The sequence below is a fragment of the Clupea harengus genome, chromosome 12, assembly GCF_900700415.2.
Source record: "Clupea harengus chromosome 12, Ch_v2.0.2, whole genome shotgun sequence".
NCBI classification, from domain to species: domain Eukaryota; kingdom Metazoa; phylum Chordata; class Actinopteri; order Clupeiformes; family Clupeidae; genus Clupea; species Clupea harengus.
In genome coordinates this window covers 15,532,559-15,558,319 of record NC_045163.1, presented here as the reverse complement: position 1 = coordinate 15,558,319, position 25,761 = coordinate 15,532,559, and the positions used below count along the sequence as shown (strand labels likewise).

Sequence of the window (25,761 nt, the reverse complement as noted above, 5' to 3'; positions counted from 1 at the left end):
AATGATGCAGAACTTATGGGAAAGGTATGTGAATTAAATGATAAATGAAGCTTTTGACCTCACTTGCATGGCTCAACCAAAGTCATCTTGGCATCTAAAGGACCAAACAATTAACGTCATTTCCTGGAGAAGGCGGTGTAGTCACGTGATCTGGGATAAGCGCGCTGCTTCTCGAATCCGTTTAGTTAAAAAATACGTTTAGAATGAAGGGTTACTTCGATTTAACTACAGTGCCCCCACGATGTCTTCTATACAAACGCTTCATAGTTCGTCAACGACGAAAAAGAAACGGGATTTGGCTTAGAAAATCTTCTGATTTGGACGCAGTATCACGTGACCCACACGGGATTTTTGCCGTTTGGTAAAGATGGCGGCAGGTAGTTAGCAAACAAGCGTAGACAAGGAGGAACATTCTCACTACTGCAGAGACAAGTGGGAGCCTCGAACACCGTCAAGTGAGCTTCTTGATTCTATTTCAACTTTCAAAAAGTCGGAGGTCTTTAAAAAAGTGTAGTGATAAGTTTAGGAACGCGAAACTGTTTTTTTCGCGCCCCTAATGTTTTGTTTTCATCTTCTTAAGGTTGCCTCTTAATGTTAGCAAGCGCTAACTTTAGCAGTTGGTAGCATAACGTTAGCCCACAAGAGGTGACTGGGCACATCATTAGGACGGGGTGAAACTGCTTTATTTGAAGACCTTTTTGAGCACAACATTGTTGTAGTCTGGCACTCGACTGGATATGTTAGTTATTCAACATTAGATATACGTCCCGAAGGCCGAGCTCTTTCACTGTGTTTTGGCGTGTTTGTTAAGTTTGACAACTATCATCAACGTTGCTTATGCCAACATAGTTAACGTTAACAGCCTGGTTAGATTGACGTATAATTGCCAGTACCGTTTGCAAACCGAAAGTAGAACACGTTTGATAGTTAGCTAGCTAATGTTAGCTGCTCAACCTTTTGGTTGACTGTAGAATATTGATTGTCTCCTTGGCTTTTGGTGGTAATTGTTAGGTAACATGACAGTTACTGACTTTCCTGTGAAGTATGGTTTGTTATTGTTAGCTGTGTTAAATTATATTTAATATGTGTGTCCACAGATTAATAGTCAGATGCATAGCTATGATGACTTCTGTGTAAGTCGCATGTTTGTATCCTAGAGACCGGTCACATTGGTAAACCAGGTGGCTAGGACAGCTAGCTAATGTCACTGTTGTGGTGGCGAAGTCACTTATACTTGAAGTTGATATTAGCCGTCATTGTGTGGCTTGTTTATATCGCTCAAGGATGGGACAGTCTCTATATTATCTCGCTTCAGTCTTGCTTTGTAAGTGATTTACCTAGCTAACTGTTCTTCTGCCCTTTTGACATCGCCCGTTGCGCTCACAGACATTTTGCATAGCTACCATGGTTGCATGAAACATTGCTAGCTATGTTAGCCCAGCTATCTATCTAGGCTGCTAAGCAGCTGCGTCAGACCAGGAAGTTTCAAACACGTGCTCAGGTATATGGTATGTTTCGGCTATGTGTGTGGCTCTTAAATGTCACATAATGCCACAGTTGTGTTGATGTTGTGTTCGCAAAGAGATCAGGCTACTTTAGTGTAAATTCAAATGATGTGTGATTTGTTGTATTATTAATTAGCGACTAGTGTGCCCACTACGTTGCATCTAACATTACACTCATAACAAAATATAAACATAGCCTGGATCCGAAACAGACAAGCAAACCAGTACAACCTAAGTTTGATTGTTGACTGTTAACCAGCTTCAACTCGGCAAGCATTTCAAAACGAAACAGACCAGATGTGTAAGGGCGTACCGCGGGAGAAATATGCATGGTTTCGAACACAGGACATGGTTGAATCTGTGGCTAAGAACTGCGAACAGTTAAACGAGTGTATCTGGTACTTTTCAACCTGTTTATATCACACCATACTTTCAAACTTCGACGTGGCTTTTTACTTTAGTGTTATCCATTACTTCTATAGTAGTGCTGGTGAGTTCAGAAATGTGTACGTCCTTGTTCTTTTAGAGTTTTAGCATGTGAGCAGCATGGTGGAGGAGTGTGTCACACTAGGCGAGTGTGTGGATCACTTGGCCTTGTCCATGTGCTATGCTTCTTGACAATGGCAGGAGGAAAAAGCACTGTTGTGTGGTTGATGTTGATCGTCATGCGGCTGGTGTTTGTGTTTTCAGATGATGGATCCTGGACAGGATTTGCTTTTGGCGGCCTTGAGCGAAAGCGGAATCTGCCCAAATGACCTTTTTGACCTCGACCCACAGGACCCTGTGCCTCAACAGGTATGAAGTATGCAATGATAGTAAAGACAGCAATCCACGGAAAAAATACGCAGCTGTTTGGTTTCATTTAATAGACTAGAAGCCTAGTTCCGCAATACAAATAATATTTGAACGTGTCAGGTTTGAGACCCTTGCTTGAATGCTGATCTTGTCATAATGCACATCAAGAATGACTTTCGAAGTACATAGTGTAGACAATGCTCTTACGGTCATTTCAGCTCCTCTGATCGAACAGGTGGAAGCTGACTGGTTTTGTATAGACTTGCAGATCGAGGGATGTGTTTTGTGGAGGAATTTATACGTACCATTTTTGTTTTGTGTTTATCTGCAGTCAGTATCCGTCAGCGCGCTGGATGGAGTTAGTTTGGCAGCCGAGGCTGCTGGGATAGTCCGGCTGGAGCCTGCTCAACACCCCACCCCCACAATCACAATCAGAGTAAGAGATGCACGGCTACATTAAGAACCGTATGGAACCATACAACCTTGGACAAAGGGCTTTGGCATACTAGTGGAATTCAGACTATTTGGTTCTGGAGGTGTCTTTTAAGCCAGAGACAAACCAAACTGACATCAAAGAATTTGCAGTGAAGTAAGCCGACTGTTGTGCGCCTGTGTCTGGGTCAAAAAGTCGCACTTGAACACACTGCAAAGACTACACCCAATGGCCAGCTAGCACGTACGTTCTGTGCCTGCGCGAGCGGAAATATCTCTCCAAACCAAACCATGAACATGGCAGCTTTTGCTTACCATTTTCACACTACTCGCCACAGACGTTTTTTGTGGTATAGCTACATCTAGTCGAGACTATCTGATAAGAAGTTACAAATACCACTGGTATTGTCAGCCTTTCGTCTTTTGGTTGTGGAAAAACAAAGGTGGGGTGAAAAATAAGCTAAATGCCCAACAACGCTGGACCTCAGACACTCACCAGTGGCCTGACATTAGCCGACCGTCGGCCAGGCTGTAGATACGTAGAATTTAATAGCAATGGGAATGTTGCAGGTATTATTATACCACTAATGAAATGGTGTAGAGCAGGTCTGTACCCACCTCCGTCTTTCATTTAGGCCTGAAAGTTTTTTGAGTTTTTTTTGGTTATGGTTTATTTATTTGCCGATCTTGAATCACCTCCACAGCAGAAGCCTCAGCCATCGACCACAACGTTTGTCTTAAACCAGCTCAACCAGCTGCCCTCGCTGGGCACCATTGTGGTCACCAAACCCGGCTCGGGCTCCACGGCTCGGCAGACCATCACAGTGACGAAGGTGGTGCATGCGAGGGGGATGGTCTCGGCTACGCATGCGCCCGTCTGCTCTGTGGTGCCTCCCAACCGGGAGCAGGTGAAGCTGAAGGACCTGCTGAAGCAGGGCAACCTGAAGACCAGCAGCCTGGGAGAACTCATGAAGCTCAAACCGCCAGCGGACATCGCCCCGCCGGTTGCCACAGCGACAGCTGCGAGCACAAGTGAGTGGGGTTGGTTGTGAGTTGTTTTTTGTGTGTGTGTGTGTGTGTTTCCTCTCTCTGCTGACTATAGCCCTGAGGTCTGTGAAGACTGTACAGGCTCAGATAAGAGAGAAGGCTATGTATCCAGAATTCAACTCGGCTTCTTACTCGGATGAAATGCATGGTTGTGTGTCGTGTATGCAGTCTGTTTTAATGGCTCTGTTGGGCCTCCTTCTTCTCATTGTGGTCTTCCCTGAACAAAGTGGAAATGATTTCCCTCTTGCAGAAATAATTGTGGTCTCTTCCAAGATGATGAATAGAGCAGGTATCAGTGGTTTCCTCCCCTAATGCACAGACAGGGTTCTGGTGGAGGGTTTGTTTTGTTGTGATGTGTGTGTGTGTGTGGTGGCTGGTTTTTAGGTGTGCAGTTATTTTTTATGTATTTGTTTAATTTGAAGTCTGGTTAACATGGGCTCATCAAGCTCTTTCTGTCTCAGTGGAGTTAAACAACGGTGTGAAGAAAGAGGTGACCAGCAAAGACGTGGCCAGAATCTGGGTGAACGAGGACCTGAAGATGCGTAGCTTTTCTCCCACCAATGTAAGCTTCTTTCTTTTTGTAGCCACTTTTTATACTCTGTTGTCAAAGCAAGCAGTACTGACAATTTCATTAATTCATACAACACTGCGTTGAAGCTCATTGTAAAGCACAGAACAACGACCTCTATTCTTGTCTCAGTGTTATATCTCTCTAAATAGTACAAAAAATCTCAAAATCGCAACTGTCATTCTCCTTAAGGGTGTTTATTGTATTGTTCTTCTGTGTTGCTATGCAGATACCGCACATTAAAGATGAAGAGGAGCCAGAGGAGGAGGAAGAGGAGGAATTGGGCCATGCGGAGACGTATGCGGAATACATGCCGATGAAATGTGAGTACCAGTGCTGTCAACACATGCATTTTACAGAGAGAGTTTTGGTCGTGAGTGGGCTTTTGAGCTAACATCCAGCCTTCAGATGGGTGCTCATCAGCCTGTCAAGAGTAGGTTTGGGAAGAAACAGCCAGCTCCTGCCAGAGATGCTGTGAGGAAATAAAGAGCCTTATTTTAGAATGGCTTCTAGAGCTAGGAAAGTAATGTGAAGGGGAACACGCACACACTCAGAAGTGTACGATGGGGTATCAGGAGCTCTTATGTTCGTTCCTCCCACAGTGAAGACAGGCCTGCGGCACCCTGACCCGGTGGTGGAGACCAGCTCGCTGTCCAGCGTGAAACCTCCGGACGTGTGGTACCGCATGATCGTCCCTGAGGAGACCATTGACCGCGGCTGGCTGTCCGCTCTGCAACTGGAAGCCATCACATATGCCAGCCAGGTGAGACAGTAACGTCAGACTGCCCTGCTGTTCTCACCCGGAGAAGTTTACAGGCACAGATTAACACGTTGTCATGTATACTCCTATCCTGCATGTATTACAGCAGCAGTGGCGAGGCCAAAGCATCGTAAATGATCACTCCGTATAACAACTGACAGAGCTGAAAATAAAGATCTCTGTAGTAGATCGTGTTGGAACCTTCTAAGTAGGACGTCTTGCCTTCTAGCAGAGCCAGCTGTCTAATCTAATGTAAAACTGATGAATGTGTGATTCATATGTGTTTTGGGATCTGCCTTTCACAGCAACACGAAACATTCCTTCCCAACCAAGACCGAGCGGCCTATCTGATAGGGGATGGGGCTGGAGTTGGGAAAGGGAGAACCATCGCTGGGATAATTTACGAGAACTACCTGCTGGGGAGGAAACGCTCCCTCTGGTCAGTACTCTCTCCATCTTTGTTGTCGATCCTTCACTTTGGCACTATTACTTCTGGGGATTTAGGTTTATTAACAGAGCTATGTCTGTGCCCTCGTCTTGAACGTTTTCTCCTTTAGGTTCAGCGTCTCCAATGACCTGAAGTACGACGCAGAGAGAGATCTGAGGGACATTGGCGCCAAGAACATCTCAGTCCACTCGCTGAACAAGGTGAGCGGAGTAGCCACGAGAATCTTAGCACTTCACCCACTGCCGCTGATGACTCATGTTGCAACCCACTCATCGCGGTTCCGTCTTGCTCTTCCTCTCTCCTGCACTCTCACTCCTACACATGCCAACACGGCCCGGTTCCGTTTCATTTTCTTTTGTCCATTTTCTTTTCCAGTTTAAATACGGGAAGATTTCCTCAAAACACAACGGCAGTGTGAAGAAAGGTGTGATTTTTGCCACGTACTCTTCCCTCATCGGAGAAAGCCAGTCAGGTGGGAAGTACAAGACCAGGTTTAAGCAGCTGCTGCATTGGTGTGGTGATGACTTCGACGGATGTGTATCCTTATCAGTAAAAAAACTTGGATGCAGTTGAGTAACAACATTTCGGCAGCCAAAGAAAGTTCTGCATCTTTCTTTTTGCTCAACCACCTCAATAAAATTTCTTCCAAGATTTCCCTTGAACAGTCAGTACTGAGAGATGTCTGTTAAACGTGTCCTACTACTGCACTTTAGCAGCATTGTCAAGCTTTGCCTAAAAACAGAGAGTTCTGCCAAGACATTTGCAGTCAGTCTGTCATTTAAAGTTTAACATGTTAATCTAGTCATATAGTTATACATCAGTTTTATAGGTTCATAAAATATTTTAGCTTTGCATTAGCCATGAACAGGGTTCCCACTGTCATGGAAATCCTGGAAAAGTCATGGAATTCAGCAAATTCATTGATTGTTTTGGAAAAGTGGTGACATTAGATTTTGTTGTTTGTAGGTCTAATGAAATTAATTCTGTCATTGTAGTCTTCCATGGATAATGTTGTGGAATTCTGCAATGTGATGCAGTTGAATTGACAGTCTAACTAGTCTAATGGAAAAGTTTTTTTTTTTTCATTCAATATTTAAGTCCAATCTGTGCTGTAAACTATGCAATTTTGTGTACTTGTGGGTGGTGAAAGGTCATGGAAATTATTTTGAAGGTCTTTGAAAAGTCATGGATAAGGTTTGAAATGAAAATGGGTGGGAACCCTGTATGAATTAGTTTACTGACCTAGAAATTTCATCCTGTTTTTACTTTTTTGTTTCTGGTTGGTACTAGATAAGTAATGAGTCCTAGGATGAGTGAAACGTATAGTCCCTGTGTAGACGATTATCATTGAGGAGCGTGTATGCGCATGTGAGTCTTTCCCTTGACTGGGCCTGTCAGATTGTATTTGATGAATGCCACAAAGCCAAAAATGTTTGCCCCATTGGGTCTTCAAAACCCACAAAGACCGGTTTGGCTGTGCTGGAGCTTCAGAACAAATTACCCAAAGCCCGGGTGGTGTATGCTAGCGCCACAGGTAGGAAGACACAAACATGACCAAAACATGATCTCACACAAACACACACACACCCTAATAAATGTGTGTGCACTCATGGATTAAGACCTACAAATGAGTTTACTGTGTTTGTGCATTCAATAATTGGTTATCTGCATTCTAGGTGCGTCTGAACCGCGGAACATGGCCTACATGAACCGTCTTGGCATCTGGGGTGAAGGAACGCCCTTTAAGGAGTTCACCAACTTCATTCAAGCAGTGGAGAGGAGGTATGTATTTCTAATTCTGAACAAACCGCTTTAGGCTTCTCTAGTGGATATAGTCTCTGTGTGTGTGTGTGTGTCGAGGAAAGTAGCAGTAATTCTGTTTTACCTGAATGATGTGTTCTAATTATGTCTTAAGTTCTGCCTACTGCTTGATGTGACTGCCTTGATGTGACTGGTGGAAGTTCTTATTATTGCTTGTCATTGTTTATGTGTTTATCATTTTAATTTATTGGTTTTTGATTCATTCAATCCTCAGAGGTGTCGGTGCCATGGAGATTGTTGCCATGGATATGAAGTTGAGAGGAATGTACATTGCCCGGCAGCTGAGCTTTCAGGGTGTGACGTTTAAGATTGAAGAAGTCCCTTTATCCAATGACTACATCAAGATGTACAACAAGGCAGTACGACTGGTATGTATAGGTCTTATGTAACAGAGGAATGACCTTTTGTATATCCTACATAGGGCGGTATTCTCCCATTCGCGCCCAAGTACTTTTTTGCCTGTCTCCAATTACACGCATTTCAGTTACGTGTATTCTCCCCTACGCGCTCCGATCAAGCCCACATCGGTTAACTTCAGAATGAGGGTGGACTTGCGAAAGAGGTCTGATTTATCTAAAATAGAAGAAAACTTTAGTCACACCCTATTTAGTTTGCTGTTGCATAAAGGTGGAACATGTACTTCCGCATTAACCATTCAAATCCATGGAAAACATAAACCAGATTTTGAAAATGAAATCAAGGCTAAATGAAATGTTTCAGTAATTTAAAACCAAATGTTATTTTGTAATGTTATTTGCACATGTATAATAATGTTAGATATAGGCCTACAGCCAACTTCAAGCACAATATGGTGTCTAGGACAGAGTACGTGTAAATAATTTTTTGCTCTGTACTTTTTTGACTTAAGCACAAGGGTGAATCACACCCATGATGTTTTAAAATGTCCCCTCAATACATCCAAACACTCCCTCTGATCAATCTCAATGTTAGAGACCGCATTGATAGGCCATGGAGGGAGGTATTTGAAGAGGTGACTATGTGACTAACACCCCCCCCCCCCCCCCCCCCCCAAAATCATGAATTGAACTCCGCTACAAAGAGCAGAGGTCATGGTCATATCCTGTGATGGAGATCATTTCCAAACACTGTTAATGACTTAAGAATTTAATATAGCTATATATAATTATATCAAGTGCCTTGTATAATTAATTACCTTATATGAATCATGTACTTATGTAAGCAGGAACATGGCTTTTCTGTCTGTGTGTGTGTAACTTAGATTATAGGTGCCATATAGTCTGCATATGTACAAGAGCATGTTTAGACCAGAGGTGATAAGAAGGGTCGAACTGTGCTTCTTCCGACCTTGAGCAAAACTTCATCCTTCATCCGCATCCGTGCCTCCACCACGTGGTTTTCCCTGCTGAACGCTAAACTTCTGTCTATATAAACCTTGTGCGGTGTGTTTAATATTGCTTCACTTTCAGCCTTGTGCTGGGAGTGAGCCCGATTGCAATTGTTGTTTGTCTAATAAATATACTTATGTGCAGCTCCGGAGTCCTGAGGTAACTAGGGTGAATTTTCACCTATCATCCTGTGTGCTCACTTTTACACTCTGCTGCATTTCTCAATGCTCTCAAGGTCGCTGAGGGATAAGAGTGCCTGTTCGTTAGCCCCCTGTGTTATAGCAGGTCATCTCTGTTGTTTTATTCGGGTTTATTCAGACCCTTCTGGAATATCTTACCAGAAGGCTTACCAGGAAGGCTGTTGTGTTTGAGCTGATGAAAAAATAATGAAGTAGTGGGTATATGGGTGTGTATTCTGGATGCAGCCCTGTTTTTCCCACCACTGTACTAACTCAAGTGTTCCCCTGTCCCTCTCAGTGGGTGAGCGCCCGGGAGAAGTTCCAGCAAGCTGCCAACCTCATGGACGCGGAGCAGCGCATGAAGAAGTCCATGTGGGGCCAGTTCTGGTCTGCACACCAGCGCTTCTTCAAGTACCTCTGCATCGCCTCAAAGGTGCGCCGAGTCGTGCAGCTCGCCCGTGACGAGGTCAAGAATGGAAAGGTGAGGGTCCTGTTGAAGGCAGGTTAAGGCGCAAATGAACATGGGTGACGTTGTGATGTTGGTCTAAACCGAAAATAAAATACAAATCTCTTGCTCTTCATCTTTATTTAAAACTTTAGAATAACAATTTCATTTCATGATGTGTGACTCAACGTTTTCAATCTTGTTTCCTTATTTTAGTATGTTTTAAGAGCATTTTTTTTAGCATTTGTGACCGTCTAATAAAACCACATTGATTGTCTAAACACATAATTTGTGTAAACCTCCCTCATTTTTGGGGGGGTTGGGAAGGCGTGTGCGTTGGAGACCGGTAGTTCATATTTCTCCCTCTGCTTCTCTAGTGTGTGGTGATCGGTCTTCAGTCGACAGGAGAGGCCCGAACACTGGAGGCTTTGGAGGAGGGAGGAGGAGAGCTCAACGACTTTGTGTCCACTGCTAAGTAAGTGCAACCACAGGCTCTCAAACAACTACTCAAACTTTTAGTCCTATAGTCCGAGCTCTTTCTCGATATAACGTCGTTGGCTGTACAGGTACAGACCAAACACCTCATAGCTAAACCTATTGGGAATTCTCGAGAGGGATACATTTGGGTATGATGCAACATTCCATGACAAAGGAGAACCATGTGTCAATTTCTAGGCTCAATATGTCAATATGCATCATTACTGTGTCTCTGAAAAGAGATTAATGAATCAACAAAGGTTTATGTATGGATACATTGATAAAGGAAATGAAAGGGAGTCCATTTAGAAAAACACTATAGGTCCATTACAGAGGGCTACAATGGGAATGCTGTATGAGACCTGTCCATTCATCATCTTGTGTGATTCCTGGCAGGGGTGTGTTCCAGTCTCTAGTGGAGAAGCACTTTCCTGCTCCGGACAGACAGAAGCTCTTTAGCCTGCTGGGTATTGATCTGCCCTCCAAGAAACCCCCGCCAGCCAACAACAATGCCCAGGACCAGAAGGGCACCAAGAGAAAAGGTTTGTGTCACGGTCTTGTGCTAGTCTCTTTGGAGTCGTTTCTTGATACCCTGCCAAGCAAACCCTGTGAGGATGGATTAAACGTAGGTGATTAGGTGTCCTTAGATACCGCCATGACGCAAGCAATCGCAGATTATGTCCGCTTGGATAGTTGACTGAATAAAGGTTGTGACTGAGGATGGGTGGGAAGAAAGATGATTTAGTTGGTTTCTGCTTTGAGTTTGTTCAGTTTTTGAGTGAAATGCAGTGAGTTACGTTGCGCTGAAGGACAAAGACGTGCTATACTTCAACCGATGTGCTGGAAGTCTGCTGGTGGAGTGTGCTGGTTTACCATGGATACCCTGAGAATGTATTGGTTGTAGATAATGTAGGAGTTAGGGGATTGATACTTATTGATGTAGTGTTAGTGTTTTGTTGACCAGAGCATGGGCTGTATTGACATTATGTGCATACAGATGGTTCTTATTAGCTCTGGGTGCTCTGACCTGTGCAGTGGCTGATGGGAGATTTTTCCTGTCCTACCTCACAGGTCAAGAGGTCAAGAAGGAGACGAAGAGAAAGCGGCGGTCGGGAGGGCTGTCAGGAAGCAGCAGCTCAGAGGAGAGCCAATCAGACGTGTCGGACCAGGACGCAGAGAGCAACGACAGCTTCAAATCGGTCAGCTCTGGGGAGGAGGATGACTTCAACCCCTTCAGGGACGAGTCCAGTCAGGATGAGGAGGATGGTGAGATCATAAGCGTCTGGAATGGTTGTGTCAGTGGGGCTGAGAAATAGCCATGTCTTTTCTCTGAAACTCAATTTGTCTCCCCAGATCCTTGGCTCATCCGGAAGGACTCCAAGAAAAGCAAGGAGAAAAAGGGCAAGAAGAAGAGGAAGAGCATCGACCCCGACTCCATTCAAAGTGCCTTGCTGGCGTCAGGGCTGGGCTCCACCAGGCTGACCTTCACCACACCCGTCGCCAAAGTGCCCGCAGTCGCCGCCCCAGCAGGTGGGTTTCACCCTCCGCTACATCAGAATCACAACACGTAGTGTCTCGTCTCACTTAGACGGACTGTTTCAGGTTCCTCAGCTCTTTAGGTAGAGCTGCTGAAACATAACAAACATGGATAAATGTTACAACAGTTCAGTAGAAAAACGGAATACCCAGGAGAATGAATACATACTAGACGATGAAGGGTAGGTAATGAGCTGGGTGAAGGGAACATTGGATGGGTCAAGGATGTGAAGAAGAAATGCTAGACAGCTGCAGTCATTAGATGCTAAGTTCACAGATTACTGGATGTGTGTGGGTATATATTTGAGAAGATGTTATTAAAGCTCATGGTCATAACTAGGGTTGGGTACCGAGAACCGGTACCAATATGGAACCGGTTCCAATACAACCGGTACCTACCCGGACCGAAATGCAACGCAGATTTCGGTGCTTCATTTCGGTGCCTGAGCCAATTGAACACGGTCGCTAGGCAGATTCCGTGGGGCACATGTAAAACTGCCCCAGCTTCCAATGTAAACTTTGTCCTGTGTCGCTCACGCTCATTGGTGTTTTCATAGCAACAGTCTTATGACAGTGAAGAGCAGGCAAGCACAAACAGAACTAGCCATCAACCTTTTAACAGAGAAAATACCGAAAGGTAAACGGTCAAAAGTGTGGCTGTATTTCGCACAAAAAGATTCAAACATCGCGACGTGCAGCAAATGCAACCAAATAATTGCGTGAAAAGAGGGGAGAGAAGGCAAGAGTCAACGGCAGATCAGCAACTGAAGACTGAAAAATAAACGGAGATGACAGATAAACTACCAACGGTAGTCTCTTAAAGGAGCAGTACACATTTTCTCGTTCTCAGTGTGTTCAAGTAACAAGATTAACTATGAACAAGATAGAAAAGATAGGTATAAACAAATCATAAAATGGTGAAATTTCATGAAATAAATGCAAACAAAATAATACATTTTTGACTCCAAAGGCAAATATGCTCATATATTTGCAAAAGAAGTTTGAAGCTGTTTTTTGTATTTATTTATATTTATTTAAGTATACTATAAACTGTTGTTTACAGTTAATATAATGTTCATAGTTTGAAGTTAAAAAGTTTGAAGCTGTAGTTGGAAGCCAAGTGTTTTGTATGTATTTATATTTATAATATACTTTAAACAGTTAATGTATTGTTCAATTTGAAGAAAAAAAATTGCCTTGGCAATAAAAAAAGCCTTTCTTTAATGTTGTCAATCGTCGCTTTGCGCTTAAAAAAAAAAAATAGTATCGGTTCCGGCACCGTTTAGGCACCGGTATCGTTTTAAAAGTATCGGTTATGTACCGGTATCGGATAAAAACCAAACGATACCCATCCCTAGTCATAACTGGCTGCCTGTTTCTTTGATAAGCTAAAACGGAGAGTGATGGCTGTGTGACCAGCCAGGATGCAGTGGAGGATGCCCAGCAGATGAAGCGCCACCTGCTGGATGACTTGGAGAAGCTAGCCGAGTCGCTGCCCCCCAACACGCTGGACGAGCTGATCGACGAGCTTGGGGGCCCGGAGAATGTTGCTGAGGTCCGTGGGACTGTAACGAATGCACGCTTACACAAAAACAGACTCCCAGCAATTTTGTTTGCTGTAGTGTGCGCAATGACCGCAGTTGTAGCTTAATACATTGATCTTTAGCGGTCCAGGCAGAGCTGTTCAGTTTGTTGTTCAGTCTCCCTTCAGGATTGTTTGTAAGTTTCTTTGTATGGTCCATTGTAGATGACGGGACGCAAAGGCAGGGTGGTCAGTAATGACGACGGCAGCATCTCCTACGAGTCGCGCTCCGAGCTGGATGTTCCCGTGGAGATCCTGAACCTGACAGAGAAGCAGCGCTTCATGGATGGAGAGAAGGTAAACGGCGGAGTTTTAGCATCATGGCCTTGATCTGCTGTTGTGTGATTGTAATGTCTTTATGATTGTAATGTCTGCCTGGTTTATGATCTTAGGAATTGCAGGCAGCTATGGTAGAACACCGTTTTTTTTTTTTTTTTTTTTTTTTTTTTTTAATCCATCCCTTCAAAGATGAGCAAAACTTAAGAGAAGGAGATTTGTAGGATAGTCATATAATGACCCATGTCATGAATCATCAGACTAATATCGAGTGCATAGTAAGGACAAAATATTACAGTATTCATCTGAAGTGATCCATCCCCACAGCCCTTAGTTTGGAACAAGTCCATCAAATCCCTGCTCATTTTTGCAGAATATTGCCATCATCTCGGAGGCGGCCAGCTCTGGGATCTCTCTGCAGGCCGACCGCAGGGTGAAGAACCAGAGGAGGAGAGTGCACATGACCCTGGAGCTGCCCTGGAGCGCAGACCGGGCCATCCAGCAGTTCGGTAAGTTGAGACCTTTATTTCCATTTTACTTAATGTCTACAAAAACTAACCACTGTGTTGATTTTGTAGTAATGTCAGTCTGCTTTGTCTAAAGTGTGGAACTTTAATAACAGGTGTGTGTGTCTTCTTTCTTTCATCTGCTCTTAGGCCGAACACACAGATCCAATCAGGTCACAGCGCCAGAATATGTGTTCCTCATCTCTGAGCTGGCAGGAGAACAGCGATTCGCCTCGATTGTTGCCAAAAGACTGGAAAGCTTGGTGAGTCAGGACTATTTAGTCTGCTCACTGCTTATTAGGAGAGCAGTGCAGGATCACATGATGGTGTCAAATTCTCCAAGTTGTAAAACAAATCATTCATAAGCATAAGATTGTGGATGGACATTGTGGATATGAAGTCATATCGCCTGCCATTGTATCTACACATGCTTTCAGCAAATGTATTCTGCATTGTACAAACCTCTGTGTGTCTTTGTGTTTAACAGGGTGCGCTGACCCATGGGGACAGAAGAGCAACAGAGACCCGAGACTTGAGCCGGTTCAACTTTGACAACAAAGTAAGATGGACGTCTGATTGTAGCACATTTTAAGGAAGTCCTCGACTGCTCTTGTCCTGACTTCTCTGTCCTCCACAGTATGGAAGAAACGCGCTGGAGATCGTCATGAAGTCCATCGTCAACTTGGACTCTCCCCTGGTCTCCCCTCCTTCAGAATTTGAAGGGGATTTCTTTAAAGGTACAGAAAGCAGAAGTACATGATCGCATTAACAAGCTTTTACATGCTTATGTGTTTAGTTCAAAGTAAATGAGAGATTATGTAACATTCCTCACTTCTGCAGAAATCCGCAGTGGCTTAATAGGCGTGGGACTGATCAACATCGAGGATCGGTCCCGAATCCTGACGTTGGACAAAGGTTAGATGTGTTTGTATGTGAATACACATATAGTCTAAATAAATAAACTGCTTCAGTTGCCATGGAGATAACTGTTTCCCAGACATTACTGGATAACTGAATCCAGCACTGTCTAGTTTGGCCTGAGTTACCTTTTTGGGTTTGTCATACTGGTAGTCTGTGTCCTGTGGCTTTGGTTATTAATATTTGTTTTGAATACAAAAATAGCTCATTAGTTTTATAGAGTGGATAGCAATAGTTTTCTTTAGGTTTTTCTAAAAAAATATCATATGTCTATCATATGTCTTTAGTGGTGATGGTATGTCTGTCTGGGTCTACAGATTATAACAACATTGGGAAGTTCCTTAACCGGATTCTTGGTATGGCGGTCCAACAGCAGAATTCTCTCTTCCAGTACTTCGCTGACACACTAACAGCTGTCATCTCGAATGCCAAGAAAAATGGACGTTATGACATGGGAATTCTGGGTAAGCTTGTCAGCCTGCAGCTCCTCTGTGCGCTAGTGCATCTCTGCTCTCAGGAGAATCAGCCGTGTTCAGTGTTTTGGTTCTTCTCTATAGATTTGGGCTCAGGGGATGAGAAGGTGAGGAAGGTCAACATGAAGAAGTTCCTGACCCCTGGATACTCAACCTCAGGACACGTGGAGTTGTACACTGTGAGTAAAACCATTGAAATGTCTCTCCTCTGGGTATGTATTCGTCAGAATTAAGATGAAGGCGTTATTAAAATATATCGTAAGTGTAAACAGCTAGCCAGTGGTGTTGGTTGTGCTTTAAGGAGCAGAAATACAGCCTCAGCATTTGGCCTTCTGGTGCAAAAGCACAAAACTACTTAAAACATTTGGAAACTTACAAGGGGTCAACAGCTCATCTCCAAAGGAGAACGAAGATTTTCTTTGGATTAAGTGGTCTTTGATGCCTTCTCAGAGTTTTTGCATTACTTCACAGCTGTAAAGGCTCCTTCTCCCAATGAGTGAACAAAATGCTATTTGTTAAAACAAAGAAAGGTCTCTGAAAAACCTCATGATTGTGGGTGTTATGTTGGAGATATTGGTGGGTGTTTGTCTGGCTGCTGATATTCTCTGGTTTGTACAGGTGAGCGTAGAGAGAGGGATGTCATGGGAAGATGCCACCCATATCTGGGCAGAACACAATGGCACTGATGATGGCTTCTATGTGCAGGTAAGAAAATGTTTCTGATCATTAATATCATGATCATTTTTTGAACAGTAAGACTGCTGGTGGTCTTGGCCAAAACAAAATCACTACATAAACATGCTGCATAACTATTTTAATGTTGTTTTTTTAACCAAAGAACAAAGATTTAAATTTGACACATTGGTGGTGGTGACTGGTTTGACTCCTGATTTTACCCCACTGGTTTACAGGTGAGGAACAATAAGAAAACTGCCCTCCTGGTCACGGAGGTCAACAGCAAGAAAAAGCTCTTCCTTGTCTACAGGCCAAACACAGGGAAGCAACTTAAACAAGAGACGTACGCCGATATCCGGAAAAAGTGTAAAAAGGTAAACGTTGCCCCAGACCTAGATAAGAACAATGGAATAAAAACAAGAAAATGATCGCTGTCATTTAATAAAAGCACGATTGACAAATTAAATAAAATTAACTGAGTAATGTTTTAGAAATGGTTTTAAGCTTTTGTTAAAGTATTGTGTTCTGTGAAGTGAGTGTTTTAATACCGTCTAATTTTGACCAGGTGCTGTCAGATGATGCCAAGCAACACTGGATAGATCAGTACAACTCCTCAGCAGAAATCTGTGCTCATGCTTTCTGGTATGTTATGGTCACACCTCGATCCCAGAAACACGAGTAAAATGCAGACTTGCCTATACATACAGTGATGCCTTGATCTCTTAGTAAACCCTTTTGTAGTGACTGAAACAAATACTCTCCCCACACAAAAGATGTGGATGATGTTGTATGATGTTTCCCAACTGGTAGAGCAAGCTTCAAGGATTGGATAAAGGAAATCCCCTTGGCTGTGATACGGCTGCCATTTAAGAAGAGAATGGAATGTTGATGTCATTAACGTTGACTATTAAAGTGCATAAAATGCGGTGTGATGACTAGCGGAGAAGAATCACCACTCATGGAATGCCTCTTGTTCAATCATAAATTAATAAATGGTTCGACTGTATCTAACAGTTGTATAATTTACTGTGGAGTATGCATACCGATGAAACGGCCACCTTTTCTGAGCTGTTGGTCATTTGGAGCAAAACGATCTTGACTGCGTTTCCTGAAAGCGTTGATGAGCAACCACTGTGGTAACCGTGGAGAGAGAATGTTCAAAACGATAGTCTCTATCATTTAACTACAGTAGTTGTTCAATGACTCTTTCAGAAAACGCACCCCTGATAAGTAGACGTGTATATACGAGGAGTCCTGGGCCAGAGGCCCATCAGGTCTCCAGGTGGTGATTATGAAGGGCTTAGCCCATGGGGTCTGTGATGTGTAGAATGCGTTGTGACACGCCTCTGCTGTCTGCGTTTCAGGCGCGGAAACTGTAGGAAGGCATCGGCGGGGATGCAGTGTGAGATCGGGCTGCGCTGCAGGACCTACTTTGTTCTGTGCGGTTCCGTGCTCAGCGTGTGGACCAAAGTGGAGGGAGTGCTGGCCTCCGTCAGTGGAACCAACGTCAAAATGCAGATCGTTCGTTTGAGAACGGAGGACGGGCACAGAATCGTTGGTAGGTTTGCCTTTGTCACTCTCGGGATCTCAATTTGTGCAAATGACCTCATGGCTTTGTATGGGTAACTACATCTAAGACTAGTTTCTCACAGTGCTGAGAGTGTACAGGTGTGCGTTTACAGCTGATTTGGTTCATCTCCCTCATGGCATGTGGTTAGTTAGGTGATGAAGTGTAGGGAGGTAATTTGAGTGGGGTAAAAAAAAATCTGCTTGTGGAATCAGTTAGAGACCAGCATTATATAATATCTTTTAACTGTTTTTGGTAGTGACTGTCGTTTGTGTTCTCCCTTTCTTTCTCAGGCTTGTTGATCCCAGCCAACTGCGTGTCCCCTCTGACCAACCTCTTGTCGTCGTCGGACCAGTCGCAGCAGCTGGCCGTCCAGCAACAGCAGATGTGGCAGCAGCTGCACCCTCAGAGCCTAAGCCACTCCGCCAACACATAGCCCCAACCCCACCTCACCCTCCTTTCTCCTGCAGCCGGCAGGCACCGGACTTTTACCTTCCTCCCCACCCTTGAACTTTCACCTCTGGCCCTAGCCGACTCCTCGTGTCGTTGCTGCTGCTGCAGGAGGGCTTTGTCTCAGTCAGACAAGAGACTTCAGGGTTCTGTTGAGTCTGGGTTCCGAGTGGACTGAGCGGGAGTAGGTTCCCAACCTGTTCCGCCAAGGGCAGCGAGAAAGGCTGCAAAGAGTGCTGCCCAGCCTGTGGTAGTGTTGCCCCCGCCGCCGCTGCCTCCTCCTCCTCTGACTTTTGAACATGTGACCTCTGTAGCAGGATGTGGCACCTCTGCTGGCCCCGATAGCCTGCTCCACTGCACCCTCATGACACTGACAGCTCCACACTCAGGGGATTCACTACATGAACATCATCTCTCTTTCCTGAATACGCAAAAGAAGTTTGGCATCAGAGGTGCCCAAAGCACGCATGCCCACCCACCCACCCTCTCTACATATCTTACCTCGCTCTTTTTTTTTTGTTCCCCATCAGCATGCTCCTGGAGAAAAAAAGCGGTGGGGGAGGGGGGGGAGCGGTTGGAGCTTCTTCATCGTGGGAAGTGGAGAACTGTGACTGCATGGCAAGTTTTCAGTTTTCCAAGTCGAGGGCTGAATGAGTTTGATGTGATTGTGTTGTGGGTGCGAGCCAGCAAGCAAGAAAGCACGCAGAAGTCCCTGTTCAAACTGGAACCTCTTCAATGCAGGGCTCGGATGCTGCAGCAGAGCGCCTCCGACAAGCGTGTTTTGTGCGCCAAGGGAACTTAAGCGCGAGCTCCTGTTTTCTTTCTCCTAATTTTTCTTTCCTCCATTTTCAGAGTGCTGTATATGTGGACCGGGTAGGGCTCATCTAGGTTGCTTTTTTTGCTATACCAATGTGTATAGGTGCATATCTTACAAAAAATGTAATAAAACAAAAAAAACCCAACATGTTTTGCTTAAAATGTTAGATGTTAAACACTTGAAGGACAATGTCATTTCATCCTTGCACGAGTTGCACTACTGACTGATTTGATGTACAAAGACTAATAGAATAAACCGTGCAAGATTTCTACCTCTTGCATATGACCAATAAAACTCCTTGTGAACAAACACTTGATTGAATTGATTTTCCTTGTTTCATTTACTCTCCTCACATTCAATGAGCTTGTGGTTAAACTGTGTGTATTCTGTTCAATATCAATAAAATTGCAACTAAACTAACATGCACATCCAACAGTACCACTGAAGGATAACCATAATCAGAGGGTCTCCACTACAGCATTCTTCAGGGGTGGACCTTACTTTTACAACTGGCCCAGATGGATTGCAGAGCCACAGATGTGGTAGATGTAGGAGGAAGCCAAGTTATGTTCACCTATAGATCATGGACAATCAAGTTTTAACCAGTCCTGCTGTGAGTTCTGGGGCAGCAGTCAATTGTTTTGAAACTAATCTTACACAACTCTTAAATTCTTTAAATATTTTTATGATAAAATCTCTTTTTTTTTTCATCTGATTTTTCCTACACGGATGAATGAGTTATAAATGTTTTTTACTCTTGGAGATTTAAATGTCTTAAAATATTTTCGGTTGCATTTAGTTTTTCTGTCTCATGACGTCTACTAGGCTACTGTTGTATTGTTAGGCATGTCACTGGAGGGTATACATTGGGCATTAAGTATGGTATTTTCAGAAATAAATATTTAATTTCAGAAAGTGTCCCTCACTTTTCAACAAACGGGATCAAAATTGCTTCATAAATTAACTGACTGCCCATGATTAAGTTTTTTTTATTATTATTTTTTTTTTAAATCATCTTAAGTTTTATTGTTTATTTGTTCTCAAATGAAACTTGGGTCATATCCAAACTTCGGGTCGGATGTGATGTGTGAAATATCTGATGCATACGTTGAGGCCAGTGTGTCCCATTGTGATGGATTTCTCTGAGTGTCAGAGTGAGAAGTGACGGCCATGTTTGCCGGCGCCGCTGCTGTAAACAAAAAGTGTCTCCGAGACAGACGCTTCGTTGAATTTCGGGTCATTTTTATTTCTTCAATTTATAATGTCTTTGGGCATGTCTTACAAACCCAATGTTCACCAGCAGATTCCGGGTGCTTCAGGGAACCAAGGTGAGCGAAAAAGTAAGATTCTTGTTACGTCTACAACGTATTTTGTCGACTGTAAAAAATTTGCCTCACAAAGAATACCTGGGCAAAGACCCGTTTGTGTAGTTTTGTCCAGTTAGATATATAAGGTCAGATCCTAAGAGCTAGGCTAATTCTTCTCCGCCATTATTACCACTGAAAAAAGCCCGTCCTTGGTGTGCGATTGCCGAAGATGTTTCGGTAGGGTGATACAATGTATCCATAGAATAAATCGCCGATGTACTGCCGCGGCTGTAGCGTGGCGGAGGCCATTACTATGTGATAAAGATGTATCCTTTAGCTCCTTAAATCAGCCCCGTTCCGTTGCCTCCATGATTGTCTCCTGGGGTTGGTGATTGATCTGATTCAGACCGGTGCAGCTCTAAGAGGACACCCTGTGTATGAGCGCAGTACTGCAACCACTGCGTTGGCACAGCGGGATGCCTCTGCTTAGGACAATGACGAAATTTAAGTCTCTGTAAAAATCTGTGTTAGACTAATTTACTTAAATACTTTGTGTTTTCAGGAAACCATAACAAAACTCAGCACTAAAACATGTGTATGTATTAATTTCAGTTGGAAACATATCCTCAACATCTAACATGACAACAATCCAGTCCTTCAGGCCGGTGGTGAATGACTTTGGGCCACCCACCCTGGGCTTCCAACAGGTCTGTCTTTCGCTCTCTCTCTCTCTCTCTCTCTCTCTCTCTCTCTCTCTCTTTAACATATCTAAACAGCCACACTTACAGGGTTTTAGATTATTAAAAAAAAAATATAAGTAATGTCAGGCTTTCACTTGTACTGTAGCTTATTAGTGTCATGTGTGCTTAGGGGCCAAATGGAAACCAGGTACCTCAAAACAAATATGCCGAACTCCTGGCAATCATTGAGGAGCTTGGGAAGGAGATCCGGCCGACGTATGCAGGGAGCAAGACTGCAATGGAGAGACTGAAGCGAGGTAAACACTTTGTTCTCTGCCTTGGCTGTTCAGCCCTATAGTCTTTGCAAATACTCATACACATTGCACTACACCCAGGCCTCTGTCATCTGCCACCATTTTTTAAATATTATTATAAACAAACAAACAAATAAAACATTATTTTCATGTCTTTTTAGGCATCATCCATGCCAGAGGGTTGGTCCGTGAGTGCTTGGCAGAGACAGAGAGGAATGCAAGGTCTTAGCCATGGCAGGCTATACCCACCCCCTCCCCCTCCCGCACTGAACGCAGACCTGATCATAGAGACACTGCATGCTCTCCTCTACAGAGAAGGCTTGGGAATGGCAGGCAGAAGCTTTGAGTATTTTGTTACATAGTAAAGGCAGTCACATGCAGGGATGAGGGGTTTTAGGCTATGGCTCTCAAAGGCACCCTAAAACCTGCACTGTAAATATAGTTATCTTCTCAGAGCCAGTTACACGTAAATAAGTTTTGAATTTGAGATAAAAATGTAAAAATGCATGCAATTGGGCAAACCCCCTTGATTTAATTGACTGAAAGTGCATGGCCGTGTCAGGGTTAGAGTAGTCAAGAGCTTTGACGTGTGGAATATATGTGTGTACGTTTTTATGATTATCTTAACAATAAACAATGAAGACTTTGTATGTTATGACATTATACAATGAGTTTCGACAGCCAGTTGCTACACCTGTTGTTTGCGTTTTGTACGTATTTATTACCTTGCGTAATAAAGTGTATTTTCAATAAAACATTTTCTAGTTTGAGGGTATTTTGAATATATGTCCCAACTGTGTCGTTTTATCACCTTCATATTATTTTATTTATTCAGACAATTTGGTTGGTAATAGATATTGGGAAACTATTCAGAACGATGTTTATTACAGAAACTAAATATCTCAATATTTTTTAAAGGTGGGTTTAGGTTTTTATCCTATGTTTTTATCCCACGCCACTGATTTTTCGAAGGTCACTTCCTTCTACGCGTATTACGGGAAACCAATCGGGTGCACTGTTTTGTCAACCGAAATGATCATAGTCCGTATTTGTATCCAATCACAAGGTGTAAGATGAGGGCAAGTTTGAATAGTGCGTCTGTAAGCCAATCAGCTTCGTACTTTTGGAACCCTTCTGGCCAATGGTCTGATGGAGGGGACTTTGCTGTTGAAGGGTGGAAGTACAGCGCTATGCAGCTGCAGAGGTAAGCTGGAAAGAGAACGGCAATATGGGAGAAGTAACAACTCAAGTTAAGAGGTAAGCTATCCGAGTGCAGCTCTTTTGCTGGATGACCCTCAGGTAACTGCGGGAATGTTAAATGTCTGTGATACTTACTGAAACTGGGGAGGCGGAGGTTCAGATGAGCGTTACAGCTGCATTGCCAGGTGATGGAGACTTCACTGTTCTATTAACGTTAGCCTGTTTAGCTAGCCAGCTAGAAGGCTGGCTTTCGTAACGTCACTGTGTTGTGGATGAGACAGAAAGCAAACAGCACTCCTTGTACAATTGTTGAATTGTAAGCCACGTCAAACGATCATTAGACGGGTCTTTCTCATAGACAGTGCGGATGTTCTCTGGTTAGAGTGTCACTAAGCTAGAATGAGCGGAGCAGAAGCCTGCAATGCGCGGAACTGTCAGCTTCCTGTCTTGTTAGAAAGATTGCCTTTGAAGGCGGCCTTACTGCCCTGTATCTGAGTTCAGTGCCTGCACAACAAAGCATCTATCGCCTAGAAATGTCAGTCTTTGTGCTTAATCACTACAGCACGTACGCATTCATCTAGCACAGTGGCTGCTCGGATAGTTGACTGCAGCAGTGGGGTTTGTCAGTAACTCTAAGTTGAGAACAGGAAGTGTTTTATTGCTTCTGATCACACTCTATCACACACTAATCTAACCTAATAGATCATCACATGGCCACAACTCACTGTCAACACCAGTCCAAGAAAAAATATTTCTTTGTGCATTATCAATGTAAAGCATTGTTTCTGGCTTTTCATTTGGGTTTCCATGTAGACTGTAAAAGAGCTATGCCCCTTGACATCATATTTGCCCATCAGCCCACGCACAGACAGCTGTCATGTCTGGTCGGCGGGGTTTTGTCTTTTGTAAAGATTGTGTACTTCTGAATAGAGGTAATTTCTCTAAATGTTTCTCTCTGAATGGGTATATCAGTGTTGCTTTGATGGATAGGTTAAAAAGACAATGCATCCTGAACAGATGTGAAATCCCCTCAGAGTAAATCCTTTCTTGGACCTTTAGGTTTCTCTTGGTGTGTCTATGTCCACAAGTGAGCTGGTTAGCATTAAGGGTGTGTTTTCAGATCCTTATGTAATCTCCAATGTGAGAAGCTTCGGCAATGGATGCAGGCATGTTAACGACGAGGCTAAAACCTATTGGTGTAAGTGTTTGTTGCCAGCATATCTCTTACAGTCTGGGAAAGTGAGGTTTACTTAACTGTGAGGCACCTGGCACTATTACACTAGGGTGAAGTGGGAATCATTCAGCTTTGTGCACCAATCAGGTGTTGTCCATTTGTGTTCAGAGTTCATAGTGTTTATGAGCTGTTTTGGATGCAAACCATCTGGTGATGTGCACTAATCCCCCCGTATCACTCCTGCAGACGTGAGATCCGCTCCTGCGCTAAGGACCCTTAAGCATGTCCACAGATGACAGCATCTCTGAGGACGTGTCCAGCTCGCTGGCCCTGAGCACAGACCACCATGTCCACCACCATGAGGCATCCATCGTGTCCTCAGAGGACACGGCATCCGGACCGGTCGGCACGGAGGACGAGCGGCCCGTGGAGCGGCCAGTGCAGACCCTAGAGGGCCTCCTGCAGGCCGCAGAGGAGACGAGCAGGAGCAGACCAGTTGGGAGTCTCCAACACAGGATCCGGTGAGTACATGGAGAAGTGATGAGACAAGTGGAGGAGGAGGAGGAGGAGGAGGAGGGGGGGGGGGGGGGGTGTGGGGGTCAGGGGTCAATGTTTAGAGCTTTGAGGGGAAGTCTACATATAGACATATAGAATGTATTTGGGACATTAACATGTAAGCAAACAAATTTCCAAGTAAACAAATCTTTCCAGCATTCTTAAATATTATACTGCCAAGTCAAAGAGCCACTAAGGATTTTCATTCTCGGTGTTGCTGTTAAGGTTTTAAATACGGTTGATTTTACTATACGTTTACATGTTCACAACATGCTTACAGAGCCACTCGTACTGCGTATGCACTGTTTGGTTTGTACTACACAGTTCTGGATGTGGGGGGGATCTGAGGCTTGTATGTATGAAACTGGTGTATAGGTGTTGCTGCTATGGTGATGGGTTTGGAACAGGTATTGGTTTGAAAATGCCTCTGCTTTTTGTCTCGGGTCTCTCTCTGCTCCTTTCACGCTCTCTCTCTCCATTTCCCCTGATCAGAGGCCTTTGTCCTGATACAGAGGAGCTGGGCTCAGACAGGCCCCTGCCCTTCATTAACCCCAGCTCTCTGGAGACCCTCCGTGTGCTGGTGCAGGAGATCCAGAGCAGTGGGCAGACCGACCCCGAGGTCTGGAAGAACTGTGAGGTAAGGCGTGGACGACCAGGTTGGGGCATGGGATGTGGTGAATGGTGTAATGGGAGTGGATAGAGACATTGTGGACTGGATTGCAGCTGGGGTGCAGGGGTTGGCTGTGGTTGCGTTAGGCATAACCTTGGTCAAATTGATGCTGCACCAAACAGGTCTAGGCCTATTTCGAGTTGTAAGAGGGCTGAGCCAAGTTTTAGTAGCTTGTGGCCGGGTTGGTTTCCAACGAGGGTAGCCTGATGTAGTCCTGCTCATGCTGGGCTGAGCAAGATGTAGATCTGACTTCTGCCTGGGGTTCTATCTACCCTCTTTGGTGCAGTGATGGTAGAGATTCAGCAAAAATGGCATTAACATAGTTTAAATACCGCTTAACCATAAACACAGGTCTGTGCAATGTTGAAGGTTGGCCTCCCATAGGTTATAAAGCGTTTCTGCATATGTGATTACACACATTTCTCATGAGGATAGGACCAGATGTGTCCTATTAATGCAGCAAACCCTGTCAGAGGAGACGCAGCTGTCCATTTGAAGTTAGCTGAGCTTATAGTCCGTCTGGGGAAGCCAGATTTACCTAGTTTCTGCCTTTTTTTCCTTTCCTTCCCTGAGAAACTGCACACAATGATTTAGTTTGACGGAAGAGAACATTGCATGCGCCCCAAGTCAGAAAAAAACTCTGGGCATTGCGCTGTGTTATGTGAAGTCCCTGAGGTTGGGGCGAGGGGTGGCGGTGGGGGTGGGGGAGTTGGTGTAGGGGCAGCGTCCCAGTGAAGCAGCACACTCCAGCTGATACCAAGGGGCTCCACTGCAGAGCCGTCTGAGCCTCCATCCCCCTGACCTGGCGCAGGAAGCGCTGCTTCACCCTCCCCTCTCTGGAGGTCCTTCATGAAATATTACTAACGGTCGTCTTGGCGTGAAGGACTCGCGGTATATCTGCAACATGTAGAGGACGTCTGTGGAGCACACCTCTCTGTTTTCTGTGACAGGAGGAAAGGCCCAGTGGGGGGGCTGTGCTGGGCTGCGTTTGTCTCATCTGTAAAAGTCTGTCAGGCAGTTGCCAGGTGCTGCCTGCCTTATCCAGATATTGAGAGAAACGGGCAAATCAGCACTAGAAAACCATCCAAATCCTTAAATCTTGTTTTATAGTTTTATTACACTGATACAGAGGAACAGAAACAGAAAAGTAAACAAACAAAGAAATTGACCAAAAAAAATACAAAAACAAAAAACAATGTCAATGAACATGCTGGATT

General features: G+C 44.2%; 3 protein-coding genes across 6 annotated transcripts in view; all 3 read left to right on the top strand.

Moving 5' to 3' along the window:
* The first annotated feature begins 152 nt into the window (after positions 1 to 152).
* sbno1 (strawberry notch homolog 1 (Drosophila)) lies at positions 153 to 18,953 on the top strand. Of its 3 annotated transcripts, none has more exons than XM_031577189.2 (33): positions 153 to 455; positions 2,196 to 2,300; positions 2,632 to 2,736; positions 3,440 to 3,764; positions 4,030 to 4,068; positions 4,241 to 4,341; positions 4,577 to 4,670; positions 4,950 to 5,110; positions 5,413 to 5,546; positions 5,665 to 5,755; positions 5,931 to 6,092; positions 6,954 to 7,089; positions 7,232 to 7,337; positions 7,591 to 7,744; positions 9,221 to 9,403; positions 9,745 to 9,842; positions 10,241 to 10,386; positions 10,916 to 11,110; positions 11,198 to 11,374; positions 12,769 to 12,935; positions 13,128 to 13,259; positions 13,612 to 13,747; positions 13,895 to 14,007; positions 14,232 to 14,303; positions 14,382 to 14,481; positions 14,585 to 14,659; positions 14,980 to 15,126; positions 15,220 to 15,314; positions 15,754 to 15,840; positions 16,047 to 16,184; positions 16,376 to 16,452; positions 17,175 to 17,368; positions 17,671 to 18,953. In XM_031577189.2, the coding sequence occupies exons 2-33, from the start codon at positions 2,196 to 2,198 to the stop codon at positions 17,811 to 17,813; spliced, it is 4,188 nt and encodes a 1,395-aa protein (XP_031433049.1). In that variant the 5' UTR covers positions 153 to 455; the 3' UTR covers positions 17,814 to 18,953. The 3 variants fall into 3 exon arrangements, with proteins under 3 accessions (XP_031433049.1, XP_012670622.1, XP_031433050.1); XM_012815168.3 differs by having other exon boundaries at positions 3,437 to 3,764; XM_031577190.2 differs by lacking the exon at positions 4,030 to 4,068 and having other exon boundaries at positions 154 to 455; positions 3,437 to 3,764.
* An 84-nt stretch (positions 18,954 to 19,037) lies between these two features.
* On the top strand, positions 19,038 to 21,700 carry LOC105913191 (cyclin-dependent kinase 2-associated protein 1). The gene is made up of 4 exons (XM_012842236.3): positions 19,038 to 19,972; positions 20,564 to 20,658; positions 20,822 to 20,948; positions 21,107 to 21,700. Exons 1-4 carry the CDS (start codon positions 19,906 to 19,908, stop codon positions 21,172 to 21,174), a joined length of 357 nt encoding a protein of 118 aa, XP_012697690.1. The 5' UTR covers positions 19,038 to 19,905; the 3' UTR covers positions 21,175 to 21,700.
* A 104-nt stretch (positions 21,701 to 21,804) lies between these two features.
* The window catches only part of LOC105900159 (M-phase phosphoprotein 9), a 34,941-nt gene continuing 30,984 nt past the window's right edge, over positions 21,805 to 25,761 (top strand). Inside the window, exons 1-3 of one of the 2 annotated variants that reach the window (XM_031577192.2) lie at positions 21,805 to 22,149; positions 23,566 to 23,840; positions 24,367 to 24,511. In XM_031577192.2, coding sequence (XP_031433052.1) covers positions 23,602 to 23,840; positions 24,367 to 24,511 — 384 coding nt within the window. In that variant the 5' untranslated portion in view covers positions 21,805 to 22,149; positions 23,566 to 23,601. Of the gene's footprint in view, positions 22,203 to 23,565; positions 23,841 to 24,366; positions 24,512 to 25,761 lie in introns of both variants that reach the window. The other variant, XM_031577191.2, reaches the window with a different exon arrangement.

Bases quoted from the DNA above. Each gene is read 5' to 3' on its own strand.
- LOC105913191 (XM_012842236.3), top strand. From the start codon at position 19,906: ATGTCTTTGGGCATGTCTTACAAACCCAATGTTCACCAGCAGATTCCG. The intron at 19,973-20,563 runs GTGAGCGAAAAA...TATTAATTTCAG, and splicing joins GGGTGCTTCAGGGAACCAAG to TTGGAAACATATCCTCAACA. The intron at 20,659-20,821 runs GTCTGTCTTTCG...ATGTGTGCTTAG, and splicing joins CCACCCTGGGCTTCCAACAG to GGGCCAAATGGAAACCAGGT.
- sbno1 (XM_012815168.3), top strand. From the start codon at position 2,196: ATGATGGATCCTGGACAGGATTTGCTTTTGGCGGCCTTGAGCGAAAGC. The intron at 5,111-5,412 runs GTGAGACAGTAA...TGCCTTTCACAG, and splicing joins CCATCACATATGCCAGCCAG to CAACACGAAACATTCCTTCC. The intron at 12,936-13,127 runs GTCCGTGGGACT...GGTCCATTGTAG, and splicing joins GCCCGGAGAATGTTGCTGAG to ATGACGGGACGCAAAGGCAG.